Source organism: Mus caroli, chromosome 16, assembly GCF_900094665.2.
Source record: "Mus caroli chromosome 16, CAROLI_EIJ_v1.1, whole genome shotgun sequence".
NCBI lineage: Eukaryota > Metazoa > Chordata > Mammalia > Rodentia > Muridae > Mus > Mus caroli.
The window spans coordinates 92,385,696-92,403,906 of NC_034585.1; the positions used below are offsets into that span (position 1 = coordinate 92,385,696).

At 46.8% G+C, this 18,211-nt stretch overlaps 1 protein-coding gene across 5 annotated transcripts in view; it reads right to left on the reverse strand.

Moving 5' to 3' along the window:
• Positions 1 to 432: 432 nt before the first annotated feature.
• The window catches only part of Prdm15 (PR/SET domain 15), a 59,631-nt gene continuing 41,852 nt past the window's right edge, over positions 433 to 18,211 (reverse strand). For 3 of the 5 annotated variants that reach the window (XM_021184845.2, XM_029470244.1, XM_021184844.2), the window contains exons 14-24: positions 16,723 to 16,854; positions 15,801 to 15,935; positions 15,087 to 15,250; positions 14,553 to 14,632; positions 14,123 to 14,242; positions 11,843 to 11,974; positions 7,695 to 7,778; positions 7,142 to 7,317; positions 5,790 to 5,870; positions 3,770 to 3,979; positions 433 to 2,760 (exon numbers count right to left, since the gene is read on the reverse strand). In XM_021184845.2, coding sequence (XP_021040504.1) covers positions 2,284 to 2,760; positions 3,770 to 3,979; positions 5,790 to 5,870; positions 7,142 to 7,317; positions 7,695 to 7,778; positions 11,843 to 11,974; positions 14,123 to 14,242; positions 14,553 to 14,632; positions 15,087 to 15,250; positions 15,801 to 15,935; positions 16,723 to 16,854 — 1,791 coding nt within the window. In that variant the 3' untranslated portion in view covers positions 433 to 2,283. The remainder of the gene's footprint in view (positions 2,761 to 3,769; positions 3,980 to 5,789; positions 5,871 to 7,141; positions 7,318 to 7,694; positions 7,779 to 11,842; positions 11,975 to 14,122; positions 14,243 to 14,552; positions 14,633 to 15,086; positions 15,251 to 15,800; positions 15,936 to 16,722; positions 16,855 to 18,211) is intronic. The other 2 variants (XM_029470243.1, XM_029470242.1) reach the window with 1 other exon arrangement.

An 18,211-nucleotide genomic window follows, 5' to 3' on the forward strand; every position in this document is an offset into this window, starting at 1 on the left:
CATTTATTTACGCGAACCTAGACATAGTCACAGGGCTTGTTGGACACATAGCTATGACCGATTTAGATCAGTTTTTAAAAAAAAACAACCTGAACATTTCCTACCGATCAACAATGGTTTATGTATGTGGGGTACCTGGAGTGTAGAGGTGCCTTTGTTTTGTTATCCAGTTGCTAACTGTAGAGGAGCTGTAACTATGCTGAGACAACCTGCTTGCTTCAGCCAATGACTGGGGAGACCATGTGTCACAGACACTTGGGGAGAAAGGCTGGCTTTATCTGAGTTCCTGCTTATAACAGCAGGAAGTAGATGCCTTTGGATATTTAAGCAAACAGTGGCAGCAGGAGAGACTGTACAACCTAAGCTCCGTCTTTCAACAGGATTTGACAACCTGGGTATAGGCACAAAAATACATCTTTAGAAAATAAAAAATGTGATTTCAAAGGTCTTTATTTTAGTGAGAAGAGAATAAAAGTCAAATGCTAGTGATGTTTGATTGAGCCCAGTGCTCATTTGGGCTCAGCTCATTCATCTTTGAGAGGCTATAAAGGCAAAGAGGAATTGTGGTTGAATTTTTAAAAATAGTTTAGGACTATGGATTGCCTGCCCATTTTTTCCATGGTTTCCTGGAATAGTTTTATTTGGAGAACAAAGGCTATATTTTAGAAAACAGTTCACCCCTAGGCCAAGTTCATTTCATAAGGGTACTGCAAAGTAGTTAATTATACACATAAATAACATAAAAAAACTGTCATAAATTAAGAAAGTCCAAGAACTCCCAGCATGCCATCTGCCAAGAGGTGAGACCTGTGTGGATGTGGAAAGGGTGTGGGCCAGGTGACCCACAGACCTGCAGACTTGTCCTCAAGTGCCATCTCTTCCTTATGCTCCATCTGTGTAACAGAAGCTCCAGCCTCATCCTCAAAGCTCGCTCTCTGGAAGGAGGTGCTGAGTAGCAGCATCATGTCTGACATCACACTGTAACTTCCCTTGTCCACTGCTGGTTAGTATCCATCTCTGCAGGATGGCTGTCCATATTTGAATACTTCCAGGAAACACAGGACCAAGGACGAAGTAAGGCAAGTTCATCTTTAAGTTCTTTTGTGTGACATTAAAAACTGATCAGAAGAGCTAGACCAAACTCTGTCCTCACCTTGCCTCTTCATGTCCCTGTGCTGGACTATGGACCCTATGATGGCAGCCTGGCCTGTTGCCACGGGGATAGCACGGGTTTGTGCCAGCCATGTTCCCTCAGAGCCGGGGGTGGCCAGTTTGCATTCTGTCACGAGGACCTCTTCTGCTCTCACCACCACAGGAAAGCACCTCTCGGGCTTCGTAAATCACTAGCTACACTTCTCTCCTACAGATCTGAACCTCTGCATTTCATAGGAAATTGGTTTTCAGATATAACCACCTTTGGAATTAAGGCTTACACAGAAAGGAAACATGGTTCACTCCCCATCCTTCATTCAGGGATGTGGCTAAGCTGCACCATAATACATGTTTGGATGGCAGAGTCCTGAGATAGCTCCAGAGGAGCATCGGGATTCAAGCGTGAGGGCTCACTTTGCACACAACTGTGTGTGGCCTCACACAAGGCATCTGTGCACAACTGGACAGGGACTGACACCCTACAGTGCAAACGACTTTATCATATTAAAATAAAAGAAATCAATATTGACCACGAGAGGGCCATAATACATAACGTGGTTATGAAATAAAACAGACTCTTCATAAAAATCAGTCTATAGATGTTCCCAAGATGTCTTCTGTGACTGAGCTGGGGGCCTCATGATACCTCTCACAGAAGGCCTCAGGCCACAGCTCTGTGACTTAAGAACTGAGACTTCAGAATGACTTCTCCCTGCTTGTGAATCACAGGAGCAAGGAGAAACCTGCATTTGCTTCTGTGTGTTGCCGGAGAAGGCTAGCCATATTTCAGTTATCGTCACTGGAGTGCTAAAGAAAACAGATCAAATCTCCCTGGTCCTTGGAATATCACGCCTGCTTCTAGGATCCTGTTATCTGCATCCCTGAGCCCCATGACAATTACAGACCTCTGAGGGTGACACTGTGGTCTGGCCAGGCTGCAACACCTTGGGAAAACACATGGCAGAAGCTCCTGCTTGCCAAAGCCATGTCACCAGCAAAGCTGATAGTTAGCTCTGTAATGCTAATCTCAGTGATCTTGACATGCGCAAACTCTTCCTGTTTGGTATCCAGCAAACACCTCAAGACCTCAGAGCCCCACTGCTGCAGCTCAGCCTGTTCTGCAGCCACAGATCAGTAGCTGTACATCTGCTGCTGCTCATTCTGTACCTGGGGTTGCACCGCCTGCTGCGGGGCTGCAGGGGCCTGTGGCGGCTGCAGCACATCTGTCTGGGGCACTGCTCGCCAGGTGAGTGGGTGCTGCTCACTGAGTTGGTTCCCCAAGGGTGTGATGGAGTTTACCAGTGTGGTAAGGTTGATAAAGTGGGCCACTGACTGAGGGTTTGTGGCTTCTGGCTGTGGGTGGATCTGCACATCATTTTGCCGGTTGTGCAACATGGCGGAGCCACTGACAGTATCAAAGGTCACAGTCAGGATGGAGTTATCTAGCTGTAGCTGGCGATCAGGGTTGGTAAGATGTCCAACAGCCACTGGCTGTAAATTGGTAAACTGAGTTCCAGCTGCAGTGGTGATGGGGGTCACGGTGATGTTGGTTAGGCCAACTGAGCTTGATGGAGCAGTCACATTGGGGTCCCCTAGGGTCACCACCACCTGTAAAAGTCACATGGAGAAAGAAACAATGAACTGCTTCTGCAGAAAGGAGAGAGACCCTCCCATAACATCCTCCCGCTAGAGGCCATAATCTGTACTAAAATTGCATGCTCAGGCATTGGCGCTTGAGCAAGGCCTCCACTGGGGAAAACTAGGACTCAGTGTCCTGGGAGAATTATACCAGTGGGAAAGAGAAAGGACATGTGGACAATCCTCAGGGGTAACGCAGGGATGGAAAATCACACAAATGTCATGGGCCAGAAAAAGAATGAATCATGCTTAGAGCTGGGAAAGACAGTTCCATTGGTAAAGTGCTCACCACTGATTCAAGAAGCCCTGAATGCTATCCCCAGTACCCATATAAGAGAGAAATCTCAATCTCTCTCTCTCTTTTCACACACACACACACACACACACACACACACACACACACACACACACAAAGCATGTGCCCCAGAGAGCAAATCTGAAAAGCCAGGAAGCCAAGCTTTTATCATCATCCACCCCCTGACTTGCCTATCTTAATGGCAAGTGAAAACCCTGTCACTATGGAGGCAGCCACAGTTGCAGCTTCCTCATACCTAGTGCTGAAATGCAGATAGATACAAGCAAGTTTACTGCAGAATCATCATCTCAAAAATGAGACACACTTATGGACGTGGAGTTTCAAGTCAAGTGATATAGACTAAGCAAAGCAGAGACTGCACAGAGAAGCCGGCTCAGTGGCTGGTAGCTGTCTAGGCTCTTCTTGACAGGAGCACCACCGAATTGGGAACGGTATTTCAGTTTTAAATGCTAGACTGTGCCACACTGTTATTAAAAATGACACGTGTGATCTGGAGGTCACACTTGGCACAGTTTGCATGAGGTAATGACTACATAGAAAGTAAGGGTGAGAGTTGGAACCACTGTGGACACACCCATATGGACACATGATAGGACGTAAGTCCAGAAGCACTGCCCCTGCAGAGGTGGCTGCCATCTGATAGAAACAAAGGCACCAACCAACCTGTTGGATACTCTGTACAGCAGAATTCGTCTCGTCACCCACACTGCCTGTGAACTCTGGCTCCTTTTCGGGGTATTCACTGAAGGTGGTGTCCTCAGGCACTGGAGCCCCTGCCTCTTCCTCTGGCTTCTGCTTTCTCTTGTGGCTGCGTTTGGCAGCCTTTCCATGCTTACCTTCTGCCAGTTCTTCCTGCTCCAAGCCCAGCGCAGGCTGTGAGGAGATTGGTATCAGTACTCACCAGGGCAGTGGGTCACATCTGAATAGGGGCCAGGGCAGCATGCACTGCCTTAGACATAGACACAGGGCATCAAGCTGTCTTTGTGTTCAAAGAGAAACATCTTTTTTTTTTTTTTAAAGATTTTTTTTAAAGATTTATTTATTTATTATATGTAAGTACACTGTAGCTGTCTTCAGACACTCCAGAAGAGGGAGTCAGATCTCGTTACAGATGGTTGTGAGCCACCATGTGGTTGCTAGGATTTGAACTCAGTATCTTCAGAAGAGCAGTCAGTGCTCTTAACTGCTGAGCATTCTCTCCAGCATGAGAAACATCTTTAAAGGAGAAATATTTCCCTCTTGGGGAACTCAGATCAAGGAAAGTGCTTGTGAGCTACTACCCACAGCAGGAACACTGGATGTAAATGTTTGATTAAAACTCTGCAGGCATTTTTCTGCTGCTTTCTGTTCAGGCTTATCCTTTCCCTTACACAGCTCTGATGCGCTGTGGCCAGCACAGCTGGAGGGCAGGGGCAGGACAGTCCTACTCTCTTTGTCTTCCTGAGGGTAGACAGACCCACCAGCAGCTCGCCAAACTATGGTGTTGGAGAAACTTTCTTTCCCATGCTTGCCTATGAACTGTCAGGCACATAAATGGCTCACAGAAGGGCTAGGTGTGGATTCTAATAATCATTCCAACTGAAGTCATGGGGCACTCATCAGCACAAGTCAAAGCCCTCAGGTACAGATTTAAACATTGACAGCATAAAACACTCTCTTTGTGATTAAAAATAAAATTGTCATGTAAATACTGAGTCTATCCAGGCATGATGGTGCACATCTGAGATTTTAGTACTTGAATGGTAAAGGCAGGAGGACTAGGAGTTCAAGGCTAGCCTTGACTATATACTAGTCCCAAGATCAATCTGAACCACATGAGCTCCTGCCTCAAATTAAAAAAAAAAGTATTGAATAAAAGTTCCTTTAAAATCTAGGTTTGGCTTGGTGTGGTGGTGCACACTTTTAATTCCAGCACTGGGGAGACAGAGGCAGGAGGAACTCAGTGGGCTCAAAGCATTCTACATAGCATTCCAGGCTAGCCAAGTACACATAGTAAGGCCCAGTCTAAAAAGAGAAAAAAAATTCCATGTTTGCCTAATATGGTTAAGTTTAATAAACATAATAAAATTCCTAGAAATGATCAATTAAAAAATTTTAGGTTTGTTTTATGTGTTTTTTCTTTTTTCTTTTTAGAGTTGAGGACTAAACCCAGGGCCTTGCACTTGCTAGGCAAGTGTTCTACAACTAAGCTAAATCGCTAACCCATTTGTTTATGTCTATGAGTGTTGCTTGCATATATGTATGTGTGCCATGTATGTGTACCATGTATGTGTCTTGGTGCCCACAGATGTCAGAAGAATGGTACTGGATTCTCTAGAACTACAGTTACAAATAACTGTGAGCCATCATATGGTTGCTGGGAACTGAACCTAGTCCTTTGAAAGAGCAACAAGTATTCCTTGGCATTGAGCCATCTCTCTAGCCCTGAAAACTACCTGTTTTCTTAAGATCTATTTACCAGTATCTGAGCATTGGCTATTACAACAAAACCAAGATATAGTCTATAAGGCTCTGGGAAGAAGGACAACCAAATCCTTGTGAGACTATGCTGATGTATGATCATGGTCAATGGGGTATGTCTGGAGCCTGTTCCTATATGTGGTCTGATCCCTTAGGGTCCACTTGGTATGCTGAATGCTGTTCCCCTCACACTCCACCCCTGCAGATGTGTTACGCTGCTTACCTGGACAATGCCGATAGAAGATGCATCGATGGTGGTGGTCTCGGGGAGGTGGTCCAGATCGTCAATCCGAACAGCAAGGACCTGTGAGGGGCAGAAAGCAGTGGGTAGGATTGTTGTGCCCACCCAATGGCTGCCCTGAAGATGCAGCAGGAGTCCAAACTCACTGTGCACGGTTCACTGCTGTAGAAGACTAGCTGGTAACTGACAAACTCACCTCTGCTTCTGACTCCTACGCTGAGGACTGACTGAAACTATTTCTAGAATGCTCTCTAAGGCATTCCTCAACCCTGTCCTCTGACCCCCATCTCAAGCCTCAGCAGTGTTATCTGGCCTGGTACGGACACCTGGTACCTGTCTGTTATTATGTGGTTCCTGTCCTCAGATAAAACTTCCTCTTTCTGTGGCCTCCATGACATGTGCTGTCAGTGAGGTATCAGTGCACCCACTGTCACCACGGAGAGCTGAGTGAGCTAAGATAGAGCAATAAGCCTGTCCTACAAGGAACCGCCAAAAGGAGGTTTCTATGGTCAAACGCTATACCCTTCACCCTTCAGCATAATACACGCAGCTTTGTCACATGCGTATCAGCTTTGTGACAAAGGGAGGGTCTAGTCCTACCTTTCCTTTATTAGCCCTACTCAAGAGGGTGCTTAGCATGTGACACTCACACCATGACCTGACCTATGAGCCCACACAGCCTCCCACCAACCCCACTGCCCTATCCATGGTGAGCAATACTTGTCATTGCTTATCTCATAACTGGAGACTGATTAAGTCTTATGCAAGGCAACAGACACAGCACGGGGAAGAAAATGAATGCCCGGGAAGGCATTTGAAAGGTGAGCTGCCAAAGAAACCAGGTGTAGAGAAACTGCAAGACTGAGAGGAAGACTACACATCCGACTTTACCCCAACAGCCCTTAACTCTGCTGCTCAGTGGAAGAAAGGAAAAGTGAAACTTCATTTATCTGGTTTTGTTGTGAGAAGAAGGTGGTTGGGCTGGGGCCAAGTTGAATGAGTACTTGCCTAGCATGTATGAAGCCCTGGGCTCAAGGCTCAGCACCACATAAAACTGGGTGCTGAGGTGCATGCCTGCAATCCCAGCACTCAGGGAATTGGAAGTAGGAGGGTCAGAAGTTCAAAGTCATCCTAAGATACATAGTGAGTTCTATGCCAGTCTGGGCTACACAAGATCTTGTCTCAGGAAGAAAAAAAAGATACAATTCAGAGATGTTAAGAATAGGGCTCTACCTTAAACTCACATTGTACCAGGACAAAGGTGGCTCAAGTGCCCACAGCAGGGCCAGGCCATGCTATGGAGATCTAGGAATGGGTCCCCCCACCAGGCTAACCTCAGGGTGCTTGCGTCGCATATGTCTGCTCATGGAGGCCCGGGTGGACACCTTGGTGCCACATAGCTGGCAGCTCTGTGCTTCCACCTTGTCATGGGTGAGCTGGACGTGTTTCTGAAGCATGTACTCTGTGACGTACTTCTTGTCACACACGGAACAAGTCCACTGCTTGCCTACTTCTCACACAAGTAAATGGGGTAGAAAAGAGAAATGCCAGTTAACAGAGAGCTACTAATGCTTCAATCACCTTCCAAGTGGGAGAGAAAAGAGAAATGCCAGTTCATAGAGAGCTACTAACACTTCATTCATCTTCCACGCCAAGCCATCTACCATAACCTCTTCTACTCTAGAGATAGCCATCACCTGGCCAGACCACTGGCCCAAGACTAGCAGGATCAATTACTCATGGTCCTTGAAGAATGGACACTGGAAAGGCGTAGTAGGACATGACATGACTATGACAGTCCTATTCTGCAAGTGTTTATGAAACAGAGCAGGTGTTCTCATCTCTGTACACTTGCACAGCCTGGACCATCCTTGAGACTCAAGTTACCTGTGTGGATGAGCTTGTGTGTCTCCATTGTGTTCCTCTCACTGAATGTCTTCCCACACAATTCACACATGAAGTCTTTAATTCCTGCAGGAGAAATCATATTTGAGATCATAAGCTTAGTGACTTTTCAATGTAAGTGTACACAGAGAACATCTCAGTCTCTTCATGCTTCAGGATTTTTAGTACCTCAGGGTAATGGTAAATTAATCAAAAGAATCAGTATTTATTCCAAAACGTCCCCAGAAAACTGTGACCTCAAATTTAGGCCTTTATTCATATTTTATAAAATGATGAGATTTGTGAAGGACTAAGAACACAGATGTAGAGAGGAGAACCCAAGGATGAAGACAGCAATAGTTTCTGTAAGCAGGATAATTCACCTACTTAGCCTCAAAAAGCCTCATGTAGCTTCTAAGACATGTAGTAAGAGACTAAATGTCAACAGAAAACTAGGACCCAAGGCAAGAGTGGGAATGTCTCCATGAGAGACAGCAGAGCTTCTGTGGACACACGAAGAACCTGGGATCTCTCACTATTGACCGGCACACACATAGGACGAGCATAATCAAGCAGAATCATCCTAGGACGCAAGGACGGTTCAATCTATGCAGATTGACAAATGTGACATGGTACATCAACAGGTGAAGGGCCAAAACCACTCATGATCATCTCAAGTCGATGCAGAAAAGTTCGTGATAAAATCAAATGTCCTTTCAAAATAAAGCATTAACAAAGCAGGTGCAGAAGGATCATATCTCAGCGTGAGGCTACCCATGGCAAATCCACAGCCAGCATTGTACCAAAGGTAGGCACTGAAGCAAGCTCTACTACAGCCTGAAAGAAGACGAGGTATTGGTGCCCATGCTTGTTCCTCAAGATAGCACCTCAAGTTTTAGCACAGCAATTATGCAAGAGAGAAACAAAAAACAAAAATGCAGGGAGAGTAGAAGTCAAATTATCCCTATTTGTACACAGCAGGTCTCCATGTGAGAAAGCCTGAAGACTCCCTTAAGATCTTCTGAACTGATAATGAGGAGAATTACCAGACACAAAAAAACCAACACACAAAAACGTACATTGAAAGAACTGAAGGCTAAGGATGTGGCTCAGTGAGAATAGTGCCCATCTGGCATGCACAAAGCTCTGAGTCTGACCCTGTGCACTGAATAAACCAGGTGTGGCAGTGCACATCTGTAATCTCAGACAGCAGAGACGGGGGAATCAATAGTTACAGATCATCTTCAGTTACAGAAGGAGTTCAAGGCCAACCTCTTGAAATAAAAATTATACATCAACAATATCTGCTGGGGAAAAAATCATGAAAACATACATCATCTGCATGTATAAAAATGTTTTGAACGCTGTCATTTTGTACAGTAAATACACACTGAATTAAAAAAGAAAATCCTGAGATAAAGTAGGGAAGTTCAGGCTGGACACTTAGCAAATGCTTTAAAGAGAAGAGCTACCATGCTCAAGACAGGGTTCTGTCTGTGTTCCAGTTTCCACACGACAGAGCATGACAGAAGGCATGTGATCTCTCAGACACACACAAACCACATACTATGTTCACACTGGGGAAGGGAGACAATAGAGATGCTGGGACTTGTGGAAGAGCAAACCCCTCAAATTCAGATCCCTTCAGGTAGTAGTAAACTTAAAGTAGCCAAGAGTCCAGCCCCTGACGCTGCCACCAGGCTTTCCAACAGAGAGAACACGTCCAACACGTGCCTCAGGAGCACTGGGGTGTTACAGTACTGGTGGCTGAAGCCTGGGGAGCAGGTTATAAAGTCTGTGGCCACCACAGCTTCAGATTACAAAACAAAAGTCACTTTTATTTCAAAGGAAGTCTTTTCATTAAAGTATACTCTATTTGTTGATGTTTTGATTTTTGGAGACAGTATTTCTCTCTGTAGCCCTATATGTCCAGAAACACACCCTGTAGACCAGGCTGACCTCAAACTCAGAGATCTGCCTGCCTCCTGAGTGCTGGGATTAACAGTGTGCAGCACCACCTCCTGCCTTAAAGTGTATTTTAAATTAAAAATCACGAAAGCATCCTGACCAATACAGATGTGGATGCTCACAGCCAGCCATCGGACTGAGCACAGGGACCCCAATAGAGGAGTAGGGGAAGAACTGAAGGTGACTTATCTGGCATCAGTGGGAGGGGAAGTCCTTGGTCCTGTTAAGACATGATGCCCCAGTGTAAAGGAATGCTAGGGCAATGAGGCAGGAGTGGGGAGGTGGGTGGCTGGGTGGGGGAGCACCCTCATAGAAGCAGGGTGAGGGGGGATGGGATGGGAGTTTGCAGAGCGGAAACCAGGAAAGGGGATAACATTTAAAATGTAAACAAAATATCCAATTAAAAAAATCATGTAAGCAATTCCAGTCACAATAGCTACTAAGAAACAAATACCTAGAATATAATGAAATCAGTGAAATGTTCCTACAATGAAAATTATAAACATGATAAAACCACTGCAGCACCAAAAACTGCAGAGATGTTTCACATTCATAGCCTGGACAGTGGTGGCGCACGCTTTTAATCCCAGCACTTGGGAGGCAGAGGAAGGTGGATTTCTGAGTTTGAGGCCAGCCTCATCTACAAAGTGAGTTCCAGGACAGGCAGGGATACAGAGAAACCCTGTCTCGAAAAACCAAAAGAAAAAAAAAATGAATCCTGTTAAAATGTTGACTCAACCCAGGGATTTACAGGTTCAGTGCAATACACCAATACACACACAAACCCAAGACGACTTTTTTTTTTTTTGGTTTTCCGACATGGGGTTTCTCTGTGCAGCCCTGGCTGTCCTTGAACTGAGAAATCCGCCTGCCTCTGCCTCCCAAGTGCTGGGATTAAAGGTGTGCGACACCACTGCCCGGCCACCCAAGACTTCTTTACAGAATCAGAAACACAATCCTGAAGTTTGAATGAAAGCCTGGCAGAAATAACAGAAATGACCTGGAACAAAACGTAAAGAGACACTAAAGAGTCCTAAGTACAAAACCATGAGAGTACTAGCATTAGAAACAAACACACACACCCACAAAACAGATCCTAAGAAAAAGCCATGCACGTACAGCCAACTTTCAAAAATGGTGACATGAAAAATGGATGTCTACATGCTGAAGCTTCAAGCTTGATTCTAACCTCTACAAAAAACCAACTTAGAACGGATCAAAGATTAAATATAATACCTTGGTATAATACCTTAAATACAATACCATCTCAGAGTGAGGAGACAATGGACAGAATGGGAGAAGACACCTGTCAGCCAGTCATCTACTAGTTAATATGAATAATGTATAACAAGCCAACGTTTTAGAAACAAGCAATCCAAGCTAAAAATCAGAAATGATTATAATAGGCACAAATATAAGAAAACTGCTCATTACCATCAGTCACCACGGAAATGAAAACCAACACTAACTTCAGGGGGAATGCTGACTTTGAAAGCACTAATGGAGCTCCTAACAGCCACCTTAAGAGAGCTGATATGTGGGCATCCTTGATTGACACCAGATAATTCAAAATAAAATTTTCACTATGAAAAAAAAAATAGAAAAAAGAAAGAAAAAGAAAACCAACATTCCAATGAGGAGCCAGCTCACCCTAGTTAGAATGACTATTATTAAAACTAAAAATATGCCAAGTAGGGGGTGGTAGCAATGGTACACATCTTTAATCCTAGCACTCCGGAGGCAGAGGCAGACTGATCTTAATGAGTTCAAGGCCAGCTTGGTCTACAGAGTGAGTTCTAGGACAGCCAGGGCTACAGAGTGGCCTGTTAATACTGTTAACAGAGTGGGGTGGAAAACACTAAAGAGACATGGAAAAAAAGATCTCACACTGATGATGATGCCATAGGGTTTTGATCCTTTGCAGAAATGGAGAGCCCCAATAAATGGCTACGATTTCCAGGGGTCCATTGGCAAACTTATAAAAAGATCTCTGGCGCAGACGTTTGCAGTGGGGTTCTACTTGTATACACAGAGTCACAGTGCTCATGAAGTAAGGGAGCTCTGAGGTGCACAGCCTCATCCCACAACAGCCAGGATAATAAGCAAGCCTGGGACTAGGAACAGAGAGAGGAAACCCTGAGGAACTCGCTCTAGGGCCATTTGGTTTTGGAGAGTTGGGACACCTGTGTGCCGTTTGTAGTGCTTGAGCATGTTGACCTTCTGTGCAAACTTGCGGTGACATTCCTTGCACTCATACTCCTTGATGCCTTTGTGCAGCTTCATATGGTGGCGCAGTGCATGCTTGGTCTTCATACCTGCAGGGGGCAGATCAGTATGAGTGCCACACTCCCCAGAACTTGCCTCAGGTCACCTGAAGCACCTGTCTGAACCCAGTGGGCACTATATTCACAGACACAGAATGAGCAGGGGGGAAAATACGCTGTAGCCTCACCTCAGATGCAGAATCGACAAAGTTACCACCTTAGAAGGCCACTAGAGATTTACTGTGAGATTAAAATGGCAGTGTGTCAACAACAGCACCTGAGATGATGCAGTGATGTATACAGGATGTCTATCTCGATGACATAAATGGTAACTAAGAGGAGGACCCTAGATCTACATTTTTTTAAAAAAAAAAAAAGAAAGAAGAAAAACCATTCTTTAAAAAAATATTTTTAGCTGGGCAGTGGTAGTGTATGCCTTTAATCCCAGCACTCAGAAGGCAGGAGGGAGGGAGGGAGGGAGGGAAGGAGGGAGGGAGGGAGAGAGAGAGAAAGAAAGAGAATGAATGAGTGTGTGTGAGAGAGCGCAAACATTCAAGGTCAGAAGACAATTCTCCAGAGTCAGTTCTTGCCACCCTGCAGGGTGCAGGGTTCACTCATTACACGTATGTGGAAGCACCTCTATTCACCAAGTCATCTTGCCAGATAGATACTTTTTTTGGTTTTGGTTTTGTTTTTCGTTTTTTTTTTTTTCCGAGACAGGGTTTCTCTGTGTGGCCCTGGCTGTCCTGGAACTCACTCTGTAGACCAGGCTGGCCTCGAACTAAGAAATCCGCCTGCCTCTACCTCCCAAGTGCTGGGATTAAAGGCGAGCATCACCACGGCCTGGCCAGATGGATACTTTGAACTTATTGCAGCCAATTTTAGACAATGAAACCAACCAAAATCTCACTGACTACAGGCTGATGTTGAGGAAAGGGTGAAGCACCCTCACCAGTCACCACCCAGTTGGGTGAAAAGCAGTGGTCACTGGCAGCAGCAGTACACCAGAGTGCTCACACATCAGGGCAGGCAGAGTGCAGTCCTTAGACCCTCCAGTAGACAAGCCAGCAGTGGTGTCACACTGAGTGGGTGCAGTGTGTCCAAAGTCCCCTCTCAGCTCTAAACTCAGCTGGACAATTGCCCACCCCATCCCATTTTGTTACCACTCATCTTTACCTGTCTCTCAGTGTGGAGAGACTTCGGACAACCTAGCTGGGCTATAGGGCCTGTCAAACCAGAGCCAGCAGAGGGCGCAGGAGTCGCACCGTGTGTCTTTCAGCTGCCAGTCCCTGGCTGGCTAAATGCCAGGCCTTTCTGACTATGGAAGAACAATTTTACCTTAATTCCCACCTCTGCCTAATCCTCTTATTAAAAATGTCATATATCTCCCACCACCCAAGGACAAAAACCACAGGTGATGAGAGATTCAGCCAAACTGTTCTCAATCCCTCTCAGGCCCTGCCTCCATCACATCAGGCTCTACTCCAAACAGTGGCACAGTATTGTCCTCTGCCACTGCTTGTCTGTCTGTCTTGCAAAGGACTGCAGTCTGTTGGTACAAACCTCACCCTCACAGTTCTAACACCTATTCATGGTCTTACTCACTCACTCATTTGTTCTCATACCTGCTATGGCTCTGACTATTTGTGTGCCTTGGACTAGAGACCAAGTGGTATGTTAGACAGAACTCCCTGGTTTCACAGGGCTTCTGTTCTAAGTGAGACTGGGGGATGAGAGAACCTACATAGTATGTGGCAAGAGAAGGGAGAGCTAGGCAGAACCGAGCAGAAAGGGGCTTGAGAAGAGAGGTTGTACTTAAGGTCATAGAGCAGGAGGCCAGCCTGGGCTACACGGACCCTGTCTTAGACAATAGAACGTCATCAATTTGGAACATCCAGCTTTTCCTGCAGGCGATACAGATGTCTTGTGGATGATTTTGTGGTAAGTGATGTGATTTTGAGAAAGATTCCTATATCTGGGACCCTGGACCTCCTTTGCCAAAAAGACTTTCATGACTCCTAGCAGCACCACCCCCTCAGCCGTACGCACAGACTATGTCTATGTTCAGGTCTAGAATTTTAGTGATCATAAGCAGGCTGGGTACAAGGCTGAACGTGCTCTGGTGGCTTGGGGTGTCCTATGACTCCAGGGTACCCTGTGGCCCTGAGGGACTTTCTGGTGCTCCAGGTGCACACCCACCTTTCCCACACTCAGCGCACAGGTACTCCCGGATGTTGTCATGCACACGCATGTGCTCTTTCAGCATGTCCTTCCTGGCAAAGGACTTCCCACACTGCTCACAGGCGTGGCTTTTCACACCTATAAACAAACACAGGAGTGCCTGAAAGCCTTAGCTCACACAGAAAGAGGTCTCAGCAAGAAGCCTATGTGGGCTGCCTTTTCAGACATGGGAGTCTTTGGCATGCGAAGGCCCTGAGGACCTGGAATGGACACAGGTGGATCTGAAGGATGTCCTGCAAGTGGCAGGGGAGGCCAGGATGAAAGCTGGAGAGACGGGGACACATCCGAGGTGTGGCTGTCTGTGTATGGAGCCAGGGAGAATGATTGGGGAAATCCTGCCGCTGGGGCAGGCGAGCTAGCACCAAACATCACGACAGGAGCATGTTACCTGTGTGGATGAGTTTGTGGCGTTCCAAGTTCCCAATGCTGTTGAATATCCTCCCACAGATCTCACAGGGGTGAATGTACCTGAAAGGAGAGGCAAACCTCAGGAGCTACACAGCCCCAGGGGCTCATCGCCCAAGGGGTTCACTCACTGTGAAGGCCTTATCTGCTATGAGGGTATGTATCCTCAGCTGTGAGGGGCTTGTGTGAAAGTTCCTTTATCGATGGAGGTGAGGCAAAAGGTGTTATGACCTCAGCTTCTGTAATGGGCTGAATTGCGTCCCTCAAATTGTTGTGTAAGTCCTAGATAAGAATGTGGCTGCATGTGGAGACAGACATTTATAGAACAGATCAAAATGGAGTCACCATGGTGACCCTAATCCTTAAGAAGAGGAAACAAGAGACAGACGTGTACAGAAGGCTGGTGCAGAGGAAGTGCAGGTGTCCCAGATATCTGGCATAAGATGACGCAGTGATTGTGATCTGCTAAGCTGAGCGCTGTGGCTTTGCAGAGTCCCCCTCTCGAACAGAGTCTTACTTCTGCACGTTGGGGTCAGGCAGGTTCTCCCGGTGGATGACCATGTGGGCATGGTAGGTGGCCTTGAGTGCGAAGCGTCGGTGGCAGATGCTGCAGCCATGGCCCTTCTCCTTGTGCACCTCCATGATGTGCTTCAGGTATTCCTTCCCACGGCCGAAAGTGAGCTGTGAGAACACAGGGTGGAGGCTGCTGATTCTCTGGCATCCCTGGGCATCTTTACTACCTACACTCGTGTCAGCTAGACACCCGGGGAGGGTCAGCTAATCATGCCAGAGAGAGGCTTGGGGAGGGATATGCACAGAAGTTTGCTGTTTAACAGGAGAGGCTATGGAAACTCAGGTTATGGACTGCTTGGCAATCATTGTCCTCCCTTTAAGCATGCACCCTGCTTTGTGTAGCATAGATACATTTCAGGCTGGCTGGATCAAGAGAGGGATGGGTCAAGGCATCCTCAATCTGAGGCCAGTGAGGCTACTGAGGCCAGTTCCTAAGACACTGGCCCTACCCTAGTAAGCAGTCCTGCTTGTGGGTGTGCCAAACCACAAGTGGGTTCAGATGGGTGTGAGGCCTATGGTTACCATCCCTAAGCCTAGGTGATATGAAAAAACCTTCTTCAGTGGAGGAAACGTACAAAACAGTGCTGTGAGTTCCCCCACAGCTCCATGGTTACAAATTTCTCCCTGGAAGCCACACTTGGGGCAGAGTGTTGAGTACCTGGCACCTCTTGCAGCTGTACTTGTGTGGCTCAGAGTCTGCACTCTCATCCGAGTTGTCATCATTCTCCTCTGAGGAGATCCCAATTTTGCCAATGAACTCCTCCCGCTGGTGGTCATCCATTAGCGCGATGTCCTGCAGAGGAGTCACAAACCCGGCCTCTAACACAGTGAACTGATTCGCTGGTCATTACTTTCAGGGAATGAGTTGTTTGCTTAGCGAGCTACACCTATGTCCCTTGGGATGGTACTGGGCCTCACCATTCTGTGGTACAGGCATTCACCAGCCCTCAGAGTCACCCATCCAGCAAAACCACCCTACCCGTGCCCAGGCAAAGTCCTGGAGGACAGCACAGACTGCTGCAGCATTGCTCAGGACTCGGCCTTTGACTCAGACAGGTTCTTCTCCCACCTGACCTCACACCCAGTTCTCCACATCCTGGGGCTTCTGCACCGCTCATCTTTTCCCTAAAGGCAGGGATACAGCAGACTGCCACCCTCCTTACACCCATTGTTCTGGAGTAAAGGCCCAGCTAAGAGTAATCTGTCAGGCCCCACAGCTGGACAAACAGATGTGCTAGTATAAGACTGTATGAAGAGCTTGCCAGTGCCCATGTGTTTAAAATTTCACCCCTGAGGAGACACTTGAGGAAGCAGGCCCTTTGGGGAATGACAGGGTCTGACACCCAGAAGTAGGATAACAGTCTTTAGCAGTCTCATCCCTCCACCATGTGAGGATGCAGCAAGAGAGCGGTGGATGGACGAGGATGCCTTCAACAGACAGTGAACTTTCCAGTACCTTCGTCTCAAACTTCCAGAACTGTGAAATACAGTCAATTGCTGGTGAGTGCCTCACCTATGTACTAAGAGATACTGCCCCAGGGTGAGCCAGGTCCCCAAGTGCCACCTGTATGGGATCGCACCTTGAAGTGGACATGGATGTGGTCCCTGAGTACGTCCACTCGGAAGAACTTGCGCCCACAGATCTCGCAGGTGTACTTCTTGTCACCGTGGGTCAGCAGGTGCTTGTTCATGTTGCTCCGGCAGGAGAACACCTGGGGACAGGGAAACAGTACAGTGAGGGCTAGGTTACTGGACATACACATAAGCTGATCCCTATGGCCCACAGGACAAGCTACTTCCAGGCTTAGAATACGTGGCAAGTTCTAGACTTACGGTGATTTAAACATCTACTCACACCACAACAGACACGCTGTTTCCAGCCTCTGCTGCAATGGAGTACAACAGAGTGCTTATGCTGACTTAAACAGCTCATTGGCACAGAGCCTACTGAGGAGCCATGAAGATACACCTACAATTTTCTCAAAATAGATACCAAAGAAGACACTCAACTCAGTTTGAATACTGTTTCATGTTCCTATTTCCAGCCCAGACAATGGATGCAGATTTACTCATGCATCCACACTAGTCCTCTGGGAGCCACTTAACAGGCCAAAGTAAACCCTGAGCTGGAGCTAGAAGGATGTGACCTAAAAAGCAGATATGGGGGTTGGTGAGATGGCTCAGTGGGTAAGAGCACCCGACTGCTCTTCCGAAGGTCCGAAGTTCAAATCCCAGCAACCACATGGTGGCTCAAAGCCACCCGTAATGAGATCTGATGCCCTCTTCTGGTGCTGTCTGAAGACAGCTACAGTGTACTTACATATAATAAATAAATAAATAAATAAATAAATAAATAAATAAATATTAAAAAAAAAAAAGCAGATATGCAACCATCACTAGGGACCCAGGAGCTCCACTGACCATAGAACATCCAATAGCAGGGCTTGCCTCAGATGAGGTGCCGCAGAGCCTACTTATCTATTGCCATAGGCTCTACCTCCTTGTCCCTGCACCATCTGGCCCCCAAACCCAGAGTTTAAGAGGCCTCGCATGGCTCTGCTACTCTGCTGATTCTCAGGCTCTGTGGGTCGAAAGAAACCAGAAAATACCATGGAAGCAGTTTCTCATTTCCTCTAGAAAGCATCATTGGATCTGGCAGTGCTGCTACACACTCACAGTCAGGAGTAGCCAGTCATGAGAGGCTGGGATCCCAGTGTGGTGGTGCTCGGGTGCCTATGCTATGCCAGTAGCTACTGTGTGTAGCTGGGTCAGGCTCAGCAGTAGTTCCTTCTCTAAGCAACAACTGAGGCTGCCTGAGTCACATGTACAAGAGCCTCTCAAAAACCTATATCCCTAGTGTGCACTTGCACAGAGGACCCTTTCTAGAACTTGTATCCCCCAATGTGCACTCTGTGCAGTAAGGGACATGACTTCTATTCCTCTGGAAACACAACTAGTACTTCCAGTTACCCGAGTTGTCAAAGTTGAGCCTAACAAACAAGCAATGGCATTTCTAGTTGAAGGTAGGTGCTCATGTGTGAAGAATGGGACAATGTGTATGTGGCAGCC